The 16,301-nt window shown below is 29.5% G+C and overlaps 1 protein-coding gene across 1 annotated transcript; it reads left to right on the top strand.

The window, feature by feature from the left end:
* The first annotated feature begins 6,292 nt into the window (after positions 1-6,292).
* Positions 6,293-14,629, top strand: LOC145804262 (transcription repressor MYB6-like). Its single transcript, XM_082897967.1, has 4 exons — positions 6,293-6,346; positions 13,326-13,425; positions 13,584-13,713; positions 13,989-14,629. The coding sequence occupies exons 1-4, from the start codon at positions 6,293-6,295 to the stop codon at positions 14,596-14,598; spliced, it is 894 nt and encodes a 297-aa protein (XP_082754093.1). The 3' UTR covers positions 14,599-14,629.
* Positions 14,630-16,301: the final 1,672 nt, after the last annotated feature.

Below are 16,301 nucleotides of genomic sequence, written 5' to 3'. Positions count from 1 at the left end.
GAAGTATTGGAAGTGTTTTTGATATGAGTTGTAGTCTCATTTACTTGTTTGGCTAGATAATGAGCCATGTTTATAAATTTGAATTGGAAGTAAAGGAAGGTGAAATGAAACATGTACGTATTTATCATGGAACTGGGATGTCTTGTAAGTTGATTTACATGTGTTAATCATTTAACGAATGCTAATGTTTTAGTTATTTCTCATACTTGGTTTAGTATATCTCTACTGGGTTTTGGCTCACCCTATATGGGACATCATTTTTAGGTTTAGGTGCTATGCCACCGCCAAGGACGTAGCTTGGGAGGCTTTGAGGCTAATAGCTCTTTTTGTTATTCTCTTTTGGTATTACATGTAAATTCAAGCCAATGGTTTAATGTGTATTTGAGTTAGTACTCTCCTTTTTGTAACCAATTGTTGGCTTGGAAAGTTGTAAGTCTGTAGGACATTTACTTTTGTTGTCAACATGTAATACTTGTGTAATGAATAATCTGATAAATAGAAATATGTTTTATTCTCTTATGTCTATGCATGTCAAAAATGTGGGTTCATATGTATTATTTTGAGGGTGTTACAGGAGTATTTCCAATCACTTATTGGCTGGGCACTAACTGTATTTTCTTTTGTAGATCTTGAATACATGGTGGTTGGAATGTTCTCCTACATTGTGTTATCTTCGTCAACAAGATATGTTTTTCACTTACATAACCATTCTAAGGTTTCCCATATGAATTCCGCACATTATTCTATAAGATAAAATGAACTTCATGTGTAATATTTGAATTAAATTGGCGACAATGTTGTTTTGTTACTGGAAATTTCAAGAATTTGTGCCATTTCTTTTTGTAGGAGAACTAGTCCTTAACATCATAGCCTCATTATCATTACAATGGTCTATAGCTTCATGCATTGTTTTTTTCCATCTTTTGTCATGCATGCAAATTGATTTTGGTGGTATGTAAATTTTACAGAGGGAAAATAAAAATTAGCTTGTGTTTTATTTCTCTTTTGCTTGACTTTTTATGTTCTTTCTACCAATCTAAAATCTTAACATAACCTTAGCAAATATTATTTGGAAGGCCTTTGTCTCGACAATAATGTTAATGACACTAACAAATCCCAATGACCATTAAGTCCCAATCAACCTTCAATTTAGATTAGTTTGAGACTCAATACTATAACTTCTCCGAGATTAGTTTGAGACTCAATAGTAGTACACTTTATTTCAATTTTACATTTTAAAATTTGTACAAATTCTAATAAAGAAAAGTATAAACAATTGAATAAAAAGAGTCATTTATCTTCGTAATAGAACATAAATCATTTGTTGTTAATATTAACTAACAATATTTTACAGGGGGAAAAAACTATAGTCATAATTAATTGAACATCAAAACAAATTAATACTTGGGCAAATTACATTAACAGTTCTTATAGTTTGGGGTTGTGTCACTTTGGTTCTTGACTTTTTAATTATGACACATTTGACCTGAATTTTGAATCTTATTCCAAATAAGAACAATTAAAAATACCATTACTCAACTTCAAGGGCAAAGTCGTTAATTTGATAAATATAAATTAATTTGACAAAAATAAATGTTCAAAAAATATTTTTGAATTTTAAAAAATTATTTCTACCCACCAAAGATAAAATTATGTAAAACTGATAAATTTTTTGCACATTTATTTTTTTTACAAAATTAATTTTTATTATGTATTTGGATGATGATCATGTGATGGATGGTTGTTTTTATTTTCATTAAATTAGATTCTATTTTTCCAAAACTCAAATATGGCGAGAATTTTGATATCATTATTAAATCAATCTATTAAATCAAAAAATTCAAAACTAAAAACATTTCATATATTAAATATATTGATTACGCATTAAAAGCCTAACAACCACACATTGTATGATCATCATCTAAACACATAATAAAAATTAATTTGGTAAAATAAATAAATAAATGCGTAAAAGATTTATCAATTTTACATAATTTTATCTTTGGTGGGTAAAAATAATTTTTAGAAATTCAAAAATATTTTTTGGACATTTTTTTAAATTAGTTTATATTTTATCAAATTGATGACTTAGCCCTTAAAATTAAACAATAATATCTTCTCAATTGTTCTTATTTGGAACAAGATTGAAAATTTATTATCAAATTTGTCACAATTAAAAAGTCATAAATTAAAGTGATATGAGTACTAAACTATAGGTAATGTTAGTGTAATTCGCCCTTAATACTTTGTCACAAAAGTCTTTCAAAATGAATACAACAATTTGTTCCCATCTTGAAGGGTATGATTAAAATGAGTTAAATATTATGTTAATTAAATTTTTTAGGGAGTCAAGTGTAGTAATGTTTTATAAAAGAACAAAATTGAATTTAATAATTTTAAAATAAAATAATCCCATATTTAGTCCAAATTTTGACTTAGGATACAAATATTAAATAATTATAAATTTTAACATTAATGCTAAGAACACAAAATCAAAAGACAAAATATATTACAAAAAATGTAATAATTAGTTGAGATTTATTTTCAATACAAACCTTTCATAACTAAATTAAATCTCAAATTTTATTAAATTTTTTTGTGAATCATTATGTATTTTTAATATTATTATAATTTTAACCATGATAAGGAATGTTCTAAAGAGCTAAACAACCAAAGACTATTTTTTTTCGGTGGTGCTACATGCACCAATTAGTGTACTAATTAGTGTATCAATACTAGTTATGATATTATTATTGACCCCATTCATTATACAAATTATAAATACTAAAAATCTCTAAAATTATATTATATTATCAATTGATACATTAATTAATACATATAACATTATTATTTTTTTCTTCTCATTTTTACCCAGCTTTGGGAATCCACCAAAGCCACTATCTTTAACATAAATTTTAATTTAGTGAGCCTTTTTGACCGAAGGGTAAGTAAGGGTGTTTCCCAATTAAAGCACCTAATGCGTAATAAAAAGCCAAACTCATTACTAGCCCTTGGATTGATTCCGCCAAGCACTTAATTTTTTTTTTTTTTTTTTTATCAAGAATAAGATTAATCATAAATGATACAAATAAACTTCAACCTATATGACTTATTTCATTTTGGTATTTTAATATTTAATTTGTATCAATTGCATCCTTAAATTTCATTCATTAATTCAATTTAGTCTCTTACTCCAACTCTCATCTAAGTAAAATATATGAAAAATACTTATATCAGTCTAACATCAAACATTTGAAAGGCATTAAAAAGAATTTATCGCATTTTCTACTTGAATTAACCGTGAGATACATCAAAAATATATTATTTACAAAACAAACACCATCAAAACCTTTAATTCTATTATTGGAAGAGCCAAATGCATATCATGTTTGACTATTTGATTGGTATTATTTAACATAAATAGATGTGTTAAAAAGTCATTTATGTCCTTCAATTTTTGATGTGAAGTTGACATGTGTTCTTTAGACAAATTACAGAAAGGGACTACATCAGATTAAATAAGTGAAATTTAGGATTGCAATTTATACAAATTAAATATCAAGGATCAAAATAAAATTAATTATATATTTCAAGAACCATTTACGTAATTTATCCAATTAAGATTATATTATTTGGTTTGACCCAAACTTTATTTTCTGTGGAATAATTTTTTTTTCTCCCCAACATTAATTCCATTTAGTGGATAACAACACACACTACAACATTTTCTTAGTTTAGTGACATTTGAAAGTGCCACAAAACTATTCTTCTAATGACATTTTTTGGTCTTGTGGCATTTTGAACAAGTGCCACTTCTATCGGTGCCACGGTAGATACTTGCAAGTGCCACTGCACCATCATGGCTGAAAACTTTCAATGACATTTTGATGTCATGGTAGATATTATTTGTGGCACTATCAAGCGTCATTAAAAAAAGAGTTAGTGACACTTATAAGTGTCATTACACCATCAAGACTAAAACCTTTCAGTGACACTTTAATGTCATGGTAGGCACTATTCGTGACGCTATCAAGTGTCATTCATGACGATAATTCGTTGTAGAACAATTTGATCTGCTCTTGTAGAGACTCGAACCGCCAACCTTCCACACCATAAACCTTATACACCACACTCTTCCCACTACACCTCTATAGCACCACATGATTATATATGCAACATATATTATTTATATAGTACATACATCCATATTAATATAAAAGTATATGTATAAACATAATTATTTTATTGAACATAATTTATGTAAAATAAACTATTTACTACCAAAATAAAAATAAAAAAACCACTTTTGGTGATTAAAAATATTTTTTAGTTGCCAATTCTACACTTTTGGCTACTAATTATTTTTTAGTTGCTAAAAAACTTAACTTTTGTCAACCAAATCGGATTTGGTCGCCGAAGATGCACTTTCAGCTACCAAAATTTTGGTCACCAAAAAATTTTATTCCCGCCTTAGGATTTTAGTTCTCCCGCGCTAAAAATGACCACTTTTGGCGACTAAATTTTAGTCGCCAATTGTAAACTTTTGGCTACTAAAATTTTTTTTTGCACCAAAAAGCTTTATTTTTTGCTACTAAAATTTTTTTAGTCGGTAAAACCCATATAATTAGCGACCAAACTTAAAGAAGCTCTCAATGGATATAGTTCAACAAAAATGCTTTAAACTATAAAAATTTTATCAAATGTCTCACATAGGGGTGAGATTCATATGAAACCCACATTATGTGGGTCTCATACCCATGTAAGACATTTGGTAGAAATTTTAATAAAATTTTTGAAATTTTGAACATTACTCATAGTTTAATAGATTAACAGATGACAAATGGCATTAATCTAGTGGTTGCTGGCAACAAATTGAGGAGGGCTTTTGTACAATGATCAGTACAATTGATGCTCTCAATATAAAAAGAGATGCCCAGAATACATTTTCAGCTGTTTTCTTTCCTTTTGTTTTATTTAATCAAAGAGTTATGCACAAAATTATAAATATATATATATATATATATATTTGTGGAATGATGAAATTTTCTCCACAAAAAAAAAAAAAAAATGAGATAAGTTGTTCCTTTCTATGCCTTGCAAAAAGACACAAGGTCGTCAGTGACACTCCCGACCGGATTTGGTTGGGAGGACCCTCTAACGGTCAAGTTAGAATAGTGTTTGGACATATTATATTGAAAAGGAAGACTAATTATACTGTTTGTTTTTTACTTGCCTCCTTGTGTTATTTCTGGTCCTCCCTTTTATAGTGTCAATACCTTGTATTTGGGCCGTTGGATGACTGTCTTGATGCAACGGTACTTTATGCCCCTAGACCTTGGTCGGGCAAGTGGTCAAGCTATCTCGATTCGTCACCATTGGATTTGTTTCATTTTGGATGGCTTGGATTAGTTCGGATATTTATTTCCATCTTCGTCCATCAGATCTTCCTCATCAGACGATCATGTTGTCAGGATATATTGATCCTACATCCCTATCTTCTTTCGAATCTGATCTCCATCGTAGGTTACAAATGGATCCAAGGGCTCTCCTTTTATATTGCGGATTTCCTTCTAGAAAGCGATCTTATTCAAACCGTTGGTCACGCCACTTTGTCTCTTCTTTGGATAGACTTAACAAGGGCTTGGGCTTAGCCCTTACCTTGGAGTTGCTTTAGCTGGGTTAAATGCTCTAGGCCATACATCCATTTCTTTGGGCTCAGAGTCAATATTTTTACCCTCCACAATATTGTATAGATGATGCTTCTTATTTATTTTATTTTATTTTTTTTTTTTGAGAAAGTAATGCTTGAAGTGGAAGTAGGGTTTTTGACCAAAAAAAGAAAAGTGGAAAGTGGATTATGTTATGTTGTGTGAGTGGAAAGAGGATTAACTTTCTAGTAATTGACATAAGCTTTTGAAAAACAAAGAATAAAGCAAGGTTTTTAGTACGTTCTTTCTGGTCTAGAAAAGTGGAGCAATGGAAAGGCAACTCAGGGTACTTCGAGAAGTTAGTTAAAAGTTAATTTTTAGTTTTTAATCCATTTTTGATTACATCATCTCTCATATTTTTTATCCACAAAAAGATAAAAAAAAAGTCAAAAAAAATCAACTTTTAACCAACTTCTGAAAACACCTCTTAGTATCTCATTGATGACCTTAGGTAGGAATTCTTTTTTGCTTTTTGTTGGCAAAACTACAAGGTAAAAAAATAAAAACAAAAAAGGAGAAATTGGATAAATTAGGATTCTAGAAAATGCATTGACCTTACTACCATTTTTGTTTTTTGGGTGTATATGCAAGAACGTCAAGTAGCATCTCTAATTCAAGAAACACAAAAGAAGTGGCAGGAATACAACCTAATATTACCTTGCGATAAAAGACTTCAATCCAAAATTTATATATGGTAAAGGGGCGTGTTATTTATTTTATTTTTTTGGGTACATCGGAAATAAACAAGAACCAAGGCACTTTCTTTTATTGGATCTATTAAAGAAGGCCAATGTTGAATACAAAATTCTAAAAATACAAACATAGTAAATTTTCACTATGTTTACAGTTTTTAGACAATAAAATTTTATTGTGTTCATTATTTTTAGAAAGTGAAATTTCATTGTCATTTAGAAATTTCAAATTGAGTGAAAAAAGAATGCAAAATTGAATGACATTAGAAAGAAAAAAATGGAATTTATTTTCAAAATTTTTTAAATTGAAGCTAATAATTACACCGGTCTCTCTCAAAATTTTAATTTACATAATGCAAACTTTTTTTCATCAATGATTTGTGAGTCGTATAGATGAAAAGATATGTTATTATATTTTGTCTACTAAAATATATATTTACCTTTATTTATTTCAGTATCTATCCACCATCTACATAGTTTTAAATTCTTTGGAGAAAAGTCAGTGTAATTACGTCAAATTTATAGGACTAATTACATTTTCTTAAACTTCAGGGGTTGTGAGTGTAATTTAGCTAATAACTGAAAAAAAAAAGAAAAAAAGAAAAAAAAAAAAGGCTTTTGTGAGATGGATTTATTCCATCCCTTTGATTCCCAAGCGATCCAATCATGTATTGAAGAACATCCTACCTCATCTTGATGATGCAATTCTAATCTTCTCTTTCTGCGTCCATTATTTATGTGCAATATTATATGTCATTTTTTTTTATCTCACCAATTTATATTACAAGTTCGGTGGTAAAATATTATATTACTTTATAAATATTTTTTAAGAAAAAGTCAACAATGAATTCTCTTCTTTTAGAAAATAAAATTTTAAATAAAAAATCAGTCATATATATGTATGTAAAAAGTGATATAAAAGGGTAATAAAAAAAAAATTAACAATATAAAACAAATAGGTATTGTCCAATCTTCATTTGTGGCATAACCCATTCCCTCTTTCACAACTATATTTTGGAGTTCCATACCGTACTACTCAACAGTTACACCTTCTTTTTTGAGAAAATTAACTAACAGTGAATGTTAGAGAAAATAATTACAAAAAATAATAAATATTATAAATATTAAAATTATAATTATAATTTTTTTCATTAATATGTAATTATTTTTATAAATTACCACTAAATGGTAATTACCCCTTCTTTTTTCACTGAACAATATGACACCACTCAAATTAAAAATTAATTACTTTTTTACATCAACATGCACCGAAAAACAAAAAAAACAAAAAAAAAAGAAAGAACATAAGAGGGGATTACTAGTTTGATGTTGGAGATATAACCTAAATTGTGTTTATTTGTGCATTTTGTAGTAATATTAGTTTAATGTAAAATTCATAAAATTCCATAAAAACCCTTGTTATATAGAAGGTAACTTAGTTGTTTTATAAAATGAAGGGCAAAATATTCGTTTTACAATACTACCTCTCCATGGGATTGCTAGGGGATGTTTGTTTGGAAGCATTGGAGGAGGGATTTGACTCCATGTCCAATCTATTATGGAGTCCATTATTTGGTGAAAATTTATAGGCTAAATTAAGAGTCTTACCGGATTATCAATCTCATATATGTTGGACTATTGTGCCCTAGAGGGATGTAGAATAGAAATGGTAGGATTGGAATCTCGTGGGACTGAGTTGTAAAATGACACATTTGTCCTCCCAATATTTGATTTCATTATGTATTGTATTTAGTAAAATAAAATAAAATATAAAAATCTCAATTAAGAAATAAAATAAAATAAAATAAAATAATTTAATTTAATTTTTAATGATGTTTATTTACTTAATTTTTTAAACAAATTTTTATAGATTTTTTATTGATGTTTTATTTTAAGTTTTTGTTGATATTTTGTTTCATTTCATTATTTAATTTTTATTGATTTTTTTTATTTAAACGATTATTTAATATTTTAAAAAAATATTTAAAATTTTATTTTAAAAATAACATAAATTTTTTATTGATGTTTTATTTATTTAATTTTAAAAAAAATAAAATAAAACAAAATAATTTTTTATTTAATCTACATAAAAACAATTAAAATATTAAAGACACATTTAGTATTGCTATTACTTAATAAATAATTGAAAAGGGTAAAATAGTCTATTAAGCATTTATCTTTCTTCATAATATTTTAATCAAACATTAAATTCAATAGAATAGTCATTTTCAAATATCTAATCTCATGATAAAAACAAATACGAGATACATATTTTTTCTAACTAAATAGTTCAGGAACTATATATCTCATGATTAATAGTCTGATAGATTACAATCCCTCTTTATCCAGTCTGTCCAAACAAACATGATCTCTGTGGAAGGGTTTCATAATCCCATGGGACTCTTAATCCCATGGCACATTTCAAAAATAAATATGATTTTTTGCGGACCCACTCATTACTAATCCAATCGTATTATTCATCACTCAAAACAAATCGAGCCTATAGGTTAATAATAAGTAAAGAGGGTTGCTAAATGCCTAACTTTTTTCTTTGGACCCCTCATTTATGTTATTACAATTTTTTCCTAACATCAAATTTCAATTTTGTCCTCATCCCTATACTCCCAAGTCTAACCCTAACCCTAATTCCACTATTACTTCCACTTCCGTCAACACCTTCTGGCATCCAACCCATCACCACTTTCACTCCCGCCGGCAGCCACCACTTTTTTCTTCATCCTCACCAATAACCTTCTTTCTTCTTCTTCCTTCCATTCTCTTCTTTTCTTGAAACCCTAACCCTAATTCTATCACTGCCTACCACCACCATCAACTGTGATAGAGGCGACCTCTACTTCTATTCTAGGTGATTTCGCCACTACTACAACCCAGACTGTCAACCACAACTTCTTCATGAAACTCTAGCCACCGTGAGGAAGAGAGAGAGAGAGAGAGAGGAGGTGACCTCTTTTTCCTCAAACCCTAGTCGCCTCAGTCATTGTCACGATTTGAGATCTCAAACCTAGCCGCTGCCGCTGTCGCGATCTACGATCTCAAACATAGAGGTCTTCGTTGAGATCTCCAATCCTAGCTACCTACATATGTAAGTGAGAGGGATAGAGAGAGAGAGAGAGAGAGAGAGAGTGTGTGTGTGTGTGTGTGTGTGTGTGTGTGTGAAGAAGATAAAGACGGAGGAATGAGAAAGGGCTGGAGCGATAGGAAGAGGGTGGAGAAAAGAATGGCGGTGGTAGGAAAGGAGTGGCACTGCCGGAGAGGGGTGCCAGCGGCAATGAGAGTTTGTAAATAGAGGAAATGGAGAAAATAAGGGTTAGGGGTATATTTGAAATTATGGTAGGGGTCCAAAGAAAAATGAGGAATTGAGTAATTTTAGTAGTACGAGTTAAAAGAAGTGAGAGATCCTAAGAAGAAAGGTAGGGACACATAGCAACCCTCTAAGTAAATAGGATGTTGGTGATTATACTGAATGATATACGGGGTTAATAATTTTAAGCCCTTGGTTTAAATTTGTGTTTTGCTCTTAACAAAAATTAAATGGGATATATCCATATGCTACTCTATTACTACTTCAATTGATTGAATTAATTTCCAGTAGAAGCAAAATGCTTGATGTGGAATTGTTTTATTTTTTATAGTAAATAAATAAATATATGTAAAGCTCGGGTATGTTAAAAGAGAGAGATTCTTTTATGTTTTGTCTTTTTGGTCCAGTTCCCAATTTGGAGTGAGAAATCAAATTAATCGTTTTTTGATCGATTTGGGAGAGATTCAAAATATCACATTTTATTTTATTTTATTTGAATTTTTTATAGTAAATTTTAAAATATATATAATTTAATAGAATTTAATTTTAAAAAAAAAAATTCTTTTAAAACTCACTAAAAACAAAGAAAGCTAACAAAAAAAAAATACAAAAAAGAAGAGAGAGTAAATTATAAGCACACCCTCTGAGACTTGTTTAAAATACAAACTACTCCATATAGTTTAAAAAATTACACATATCCCCCTATTAGAATTTTACATTTAGCAAAATTAATTAAAAATTAAAATTTTCTAACTGCTCTTATATAAAATGATAAAATTACTTGAATTACTAATTAAAATAAATTTTTAACATCATTAAAAACTGTTAATTGACTTGATGATTCATAAATAAAAAGGTCATGTATTATGAAATTAAAAACTTTAAGAGGTAAGATGTAATTTTTAGAATCAAAATCGTATTTTAAACAAATTTTAAGAAGTGCATTTATGATTTACCCAAAAAATATTTAAAAATACAATTACCAACCAAAGAGCTATCCAAACTTTATGGGACTCGTTGCCCTTGGTTGGCATGATTTAAAATAGACTAAAAAGTTAATAAAATAAAATGTTACATTTAAATAATAATCATTTCATTTTTTCTCACATAAAAGTCAAAAAGTCTAACCTAAACGAACTTTTTAACCTTAACCTAAAATAGCTAAAAAATTAAAAAAATAAAAAAATCAACCGACTTTCCAAATGAAACCGTTGACTCCAATTACTTGAATGACAACAATCCTAAAACGGTTAAAACTTCGGTCACGTTTGTTTGGTAGATTAATTCGGATGTGATTGTTAGTGAAAAGAGGGTTAGTGAAGAGATTATTAATATGGGAATTGTTAGTGAGTAAATTAAATAAAAGTGTATTTGTTACAATGATAGTGTGAGAGATGATTAGTGATGGGATTGTGCAATTATTTTTATATGAAATAAATAAAAAAATTATTTCTATATTAAAAAAACTAAAACAAACAAGTGCACTTGGCAAAAAATAAAAATAAACAAATTTTTTATATAAAATAGGGTCAATCCACTTATTATTTTCTTAATCTCATCCAAAATTCAGTCAAGTTAATCCCTCTATTGAGGAGGATTATTAAGCCCTTTGAACTATTACTCTCCCCTCCTAAATTATAACAAAACAAGTTATGGTTGAGAGGATTATTAAGCCCTTTGAACTATTACTCTCCCCTCCTAAATTATAACAAAACAAGTTATGGTTGAGACCTACAGTTATAACAATCCAACCCCTTGTAGAGTAGTTTTTGAAATAAAAAGTACGAAAACTTGTTTGGTTTGTCTTTTTTCAGAAATGGTTTTGAAAAATTATTTTGGGGCGAGAGTTTTAAAAAAAATGATTGCTTTGATGTGTATGAGAGAGAGAGTGATTTTGAAAAGTAGGTAACCAAACAAAATTTTGAAATTTTTTTTAGAAAAATTTGTTTAGTTTAATTACTCTTAAAAAAAATTTTGTAGAGAATTTTTTCCAAATTTTTTTTAGAAAAACAAACCAAACAAGACCATAGTCTTCTTGTCAAAAGTATCATGAGCTTGCCCATTGAGGATAGAAGATAACTTTAAGAAGAAAAAAAAAAAGAGGTAAAGAACATAACTTGATTACATAATCAAACACTAGTTAAAAATTATAGTAACTTATAATAAGTTAAAAATTCATAATTAAAAATAAAAATTAAAAATATTTCTCTCATAATTTTTAGATAATTTATTTAAATTATTTTTATCTACATAATAAGTTATAAGTAAAATTAGTATCAAATAACTTGGCAAACGCTTTAAGGATTAAAAAAAAAATTATAAGTAGCTTATTTAAATTATTCCAAACAAACTCTTTATATCATCATGAGATAAGAGCAACTCTAATAAGGTATTAACTTCTTAAACCAAATTCATTTTTAATTACGTCTTCATACAAAATAAAAATAAAAACTATCAAATTTTGACAAAGCCAAATCTTGTGATTTGTGCCGAATTCGGCACCAATTTACCTCATCACTAGGACGATCACGATCTCAAGATTTTTTGAAGAGAAAATTCAATGATCAAAATTTAAAATGAGTATTGACCGTACCAAAATAACATAATAATCATTGTGATATTGCAATAAATGACTTCATTAAATTGTAACAAGTCAAATAATTGTGTTGACGAAGCCTTCTTGACTTTCATCATTTGAGTTGCTGTAAGGAAGGGGATAAGGGATGAGGAGGAACATTGGGTCTGATATATTTTTTAGTGATTTTTGTTTAGCAATAATTTTAATTTTAGTGTGAAGGATTAAATGGGGAATAAATAATGTTAATTGAAATTGTAGCATTAAGGGATTAGGCATATCTCCAAATTATTTATCTCCTTCATCCAATTGTAAAAAATTATTTTATTTTTCTATCTCATCCTCACCAAGCATAATAACTTCCTCTATTTAATACTTTCTTATAAGATAACTTATCTCAATAATCTCAACATATAATTCTTTGTCCCATGTAATCTTTATTTATCCTTACAAACCTATTAATAATCTCATTCATATTCAAATTTCATCAAAAATAGTTCCCGGCAATGAAAAATATTCTTCGTATTCAAAAATTAGACTCACTTTTTAAATTCAGGTCTCGTTTGGGAACATACTATTTTAATTATTTTTTTATTTTTTAGCTAAAATATGAGGTGAAAAAAACTAATATGTTTAGAATAAATTTTTGATTTTTTATGAAAATATGTGCAAAAAAGTAGAGAAAAAATAAAATATTTAACGTTTTGATATGGGTTTTACACTTTTTGATATGTTAATGGTTAAAAATTCTCTAATTATTAATCAATCAACTTCTTAAAATATTACCGAATCTAAAAAAATGTACTTATATATCATCTCCGTTGAAGAATATTATTTTTGGAAATAATAGACTCCCATATACGTACCATCCATAGTTCACAGAAATTGTACGTCCTCTCCGACTATAAAATTCCACAACGTGCTACTCGAACCAACCAGTCTTCTCTAAAACTCCATAACCCCCTACCTCTATCTCTCTCTCTCTCTCTCTCTCTCTGAGTGAAGAAGTGATATATATAATGGAGTTTATTAGAAAAGGTCCATGGATTGAAGAAGAGGACTCGACGCTCGTCAATTATATTACCATCTACGGTGAAGGCCCTTGGAACTCTGTCGCTCAATGTGCAGGTATTATCCCCGTCATCATAATTTTAAATAACAGTATCAAAATACGTATCAGTATCAGTCATGCAGTTTATATTAGCCGATGAAAATATCATTTTTACTTCACTTCCCTTCCATCTGCCTATATATGTTTATTTCAGTAACTTCTAAAGCAAAAACAGGTCTGAATCGAACAGGAAAAAGCTGCAGATTAAGGTGGTTGAACTACTTACGTCCCGATGTCAGACGCGGAAACCTCACCCTTCAAGAACAGTTTCTCATTCTCCACCTCCACTTGCGTTGGGGAAATCGGTATTCATATTTATATATTTTTGAGAAAATTATACATATATAAAAATCACTGTAATTTGTCTTTACAGTAATGCTAGGTATCATGAAAAGTCTTTCATGAAAATGATCATGAAAGATGTGTGACCTTTGGATTACACTTAAAATAAATCACAACACACTAATCAAAGTAATCTAAGGGTCACAGATTTTTCATGATCATTTTCATGAAAAAATTTTCATGATCCCTAACATTTCTCTTTGTCTTTATTAGTTTTTTTTTATTGACATGTTGGAAGGTGGTCGAAGATAGCTCAGCAGTTACCGGGAAGGACAGACAATGAGATAAAGAACTATTGGAGAACAAGAATTCAGAAGCAAGCAAAGCAACTCAATTGCGACGTAAACAGTAATGAGTTCAGAGACACGATTCGAAACTTTTTGCTGCCCAGATTGGCGGATCAAATCCAAGCCGAATCAGACGCATTAAGTTCCATGGCCGAGCCTACCTCCATTCATGACTCCTCTGCAACAGAGACATGGATGATCGCTTCATCATCGCAGCAACAATTCTTGGAGAAACAATCAGTTTTCACTGATTGTGATAGTGATCATGTGTTGGCGAATATCTGGCTCAATATTTCGAGTTTAACTGATTGGGGAGGTTGTTTCGGGGGCACTGGACTGACATCGGATAGGAATAATGCTTGTTGTGAACAGGACATGTTTGATGATGCTGAAGAAGAAGAAGAAGAAGAAGAAGAAACTATGGAGTATAGAAAAGCCTCCCGGTTAGCTGCTGGTGGTGGTGGTGGTTGGGGATCAGTAGACACCATGCTATATTATGATGGTGGTGAAGAAGGTTACATCAACAACACCAGCTTTGATTATCACTACACCTTTAATTAAAGCCAACTTGCTTAATCAGTTTTTTTTTTTTTTTTTTTTTTTTTTTTTAACCGAGTGTTTGGTCAGTTTAGATGCACTTCAACTAATCCTAAAATTAACGACCTCAACTTGCTTAATTAGTTGATATGAATGAAAGCATAGCAACAAACAGAGGCAAATGTGATCAATGTAGTTTTATTTTTTTGATAAATAAGTATTTTTGTTTTTTTTGTTTATTTTTAAGATTTGAAACTTATATATTACTAGTAAAATGAGTTTTTCTCATTCTTGGCCTTTATAAAATTGCGATATTTAACTAAGTAATTTAATGGTTAAATCACTTTTAAAAAAAAGTACACAAATTAAATTTTAATATAAAAAAACTATATATTTAGAATGGATTTTTTTTTTTTTCCTACTACATAACAATGTGTCGCCACCTAATAGAACCATGATATCTATTGTAATTTGTGTGCCAGAGCAAGAAGCTAGGTTCATGGGCTAGGGAGCCCTATTTAGCCGACTCAGCTCAGGGCCTGGGTATTAGACTTTGATGCTGTTCGTTAGAGAATTTAAATGGACTTAAAGCCTATTTCATGACAAAGACATATGACTGTTGTAGAAAGACTATGGGCCTTTGAAATGTGATTGCCTTGGAAATAAGCCCAATACAGATTCTAATGGTTACAACTCCTAACAAATGACTTTTATTGTTCTCTAATCATTCTTGACGTGTAGAATTATCCCATATGTTTCACCTTTTCTGGTAACTCAATTTTGCTTCAATCTCTCATACTCTTGGATCGCTTCTTCTTTTCTGTTTTCTTTTGGATCGTTTTTGAGGTCTCTCGTCCGTGATAAACATTCCCTCTCTCTCTCTCTCTCGTTTGTTTGTTTTGATAAAGTACCTTATGCTCGATCTTGATCTTTGTTTTGTTGCTAATATATACATATATATATATATATATATGTGAACCTAAGCTTTATTTTGCTTTTCTGTTTCTGATTGTGGCTTTTTGGTTGCTGCTTATCATTTGAAAGATCGAAATAGCAATGATGTTGTTGAAAAAATACATTATCTTTAACTTATGAAAAAAAGTATTGACTATTGTTGTCTGTTGTTTGTGTTTGATTTTAATAGTAACAATGTAAATGCATGCAATATTAAGAATGACAACAACAGTATCTAAAGAAAGAAAAGAAGGAAAAAAAAAACTGAAACCAAAGTTTATTGAGCATCCATTCATATACCCTTGAATAATAGTCATTAAGAAAAAGGGCTCTCTAAAGAACAGGTTGATTGATGGTAATGTTATCTCATTCCTTCTTTGTAACGGGGCTTTGTTTAGGCATTATGTATGGAAAACCAGTGGCACATTTATGTATATTCGTATGGTTTCAGTTTTAGTGCTTTCATTTGGGTTTAACTTCTAAGGGAGACACTACAAGAATTCACACTTTTGCCGACTAAAAATTTGGTCGGCAAAAGTCCATTTTTAGTCGGCAAAAGTTATCCGTGACTAATTTTTTTGGTCGCCACTTTGGTCGCCAATTGAGGGTCGCGGAAAGTAATTAGCGACTAAAAAATTTTTTAGTCGCAAAAAAGTTATATTTGCCGACTAAATTTTTGGTCGCTAAATATATAATTACTGCGACTAATCCATTTAATAGCTAAAACACTTTAGTCGCAAAAAGTCATATTTTCCCAACCAAACATGTTAGTC

Source organism: Camellia sinensis, chromosome 12 (genome assembly GCF_055761805.1).
Source record: "Camellia sinensis isolate YWXY chromosome 12, ASM5576180v1, whole genome shotgun sequence".
Classification (NCBI taxonomy): Eukaryota; Viridiplantae; Streptophyta; class Magnoliopsida; order Ericales; family Theaceae; genus Camellia; species Camellia sinensis.
Note: the sequence above shows the minus strand (reverse complement) of the source record. Positions and strands in the feature narration are given on the sequence as shown.

Excerpts from the sequence above, each read along its gene's own strand:
- LOC145804262 (XM_082897967.1), top strand. The coding sequence starts at position 6,293 with ATGCAAGAACGTCAAGTAGCATCTCTAATTCAAGAAACACAAAAGAAG. Across the intron at positions 6,347-13,325 it reads AAACACAAAAGAAGTGGCAG|ATTAGAAAAGGTCCATGGAT; the intron begins GAATACAACCTA and ends ATAATGGAGTTT. Across the intron at positions 13,426-13,583 it reads CTCTGTCGCTCAATGTGCAG|GTCTGAATCGAACAGGAAAA; the intron begins GTATTATCCCCG and ends AAGCAAAAACAG.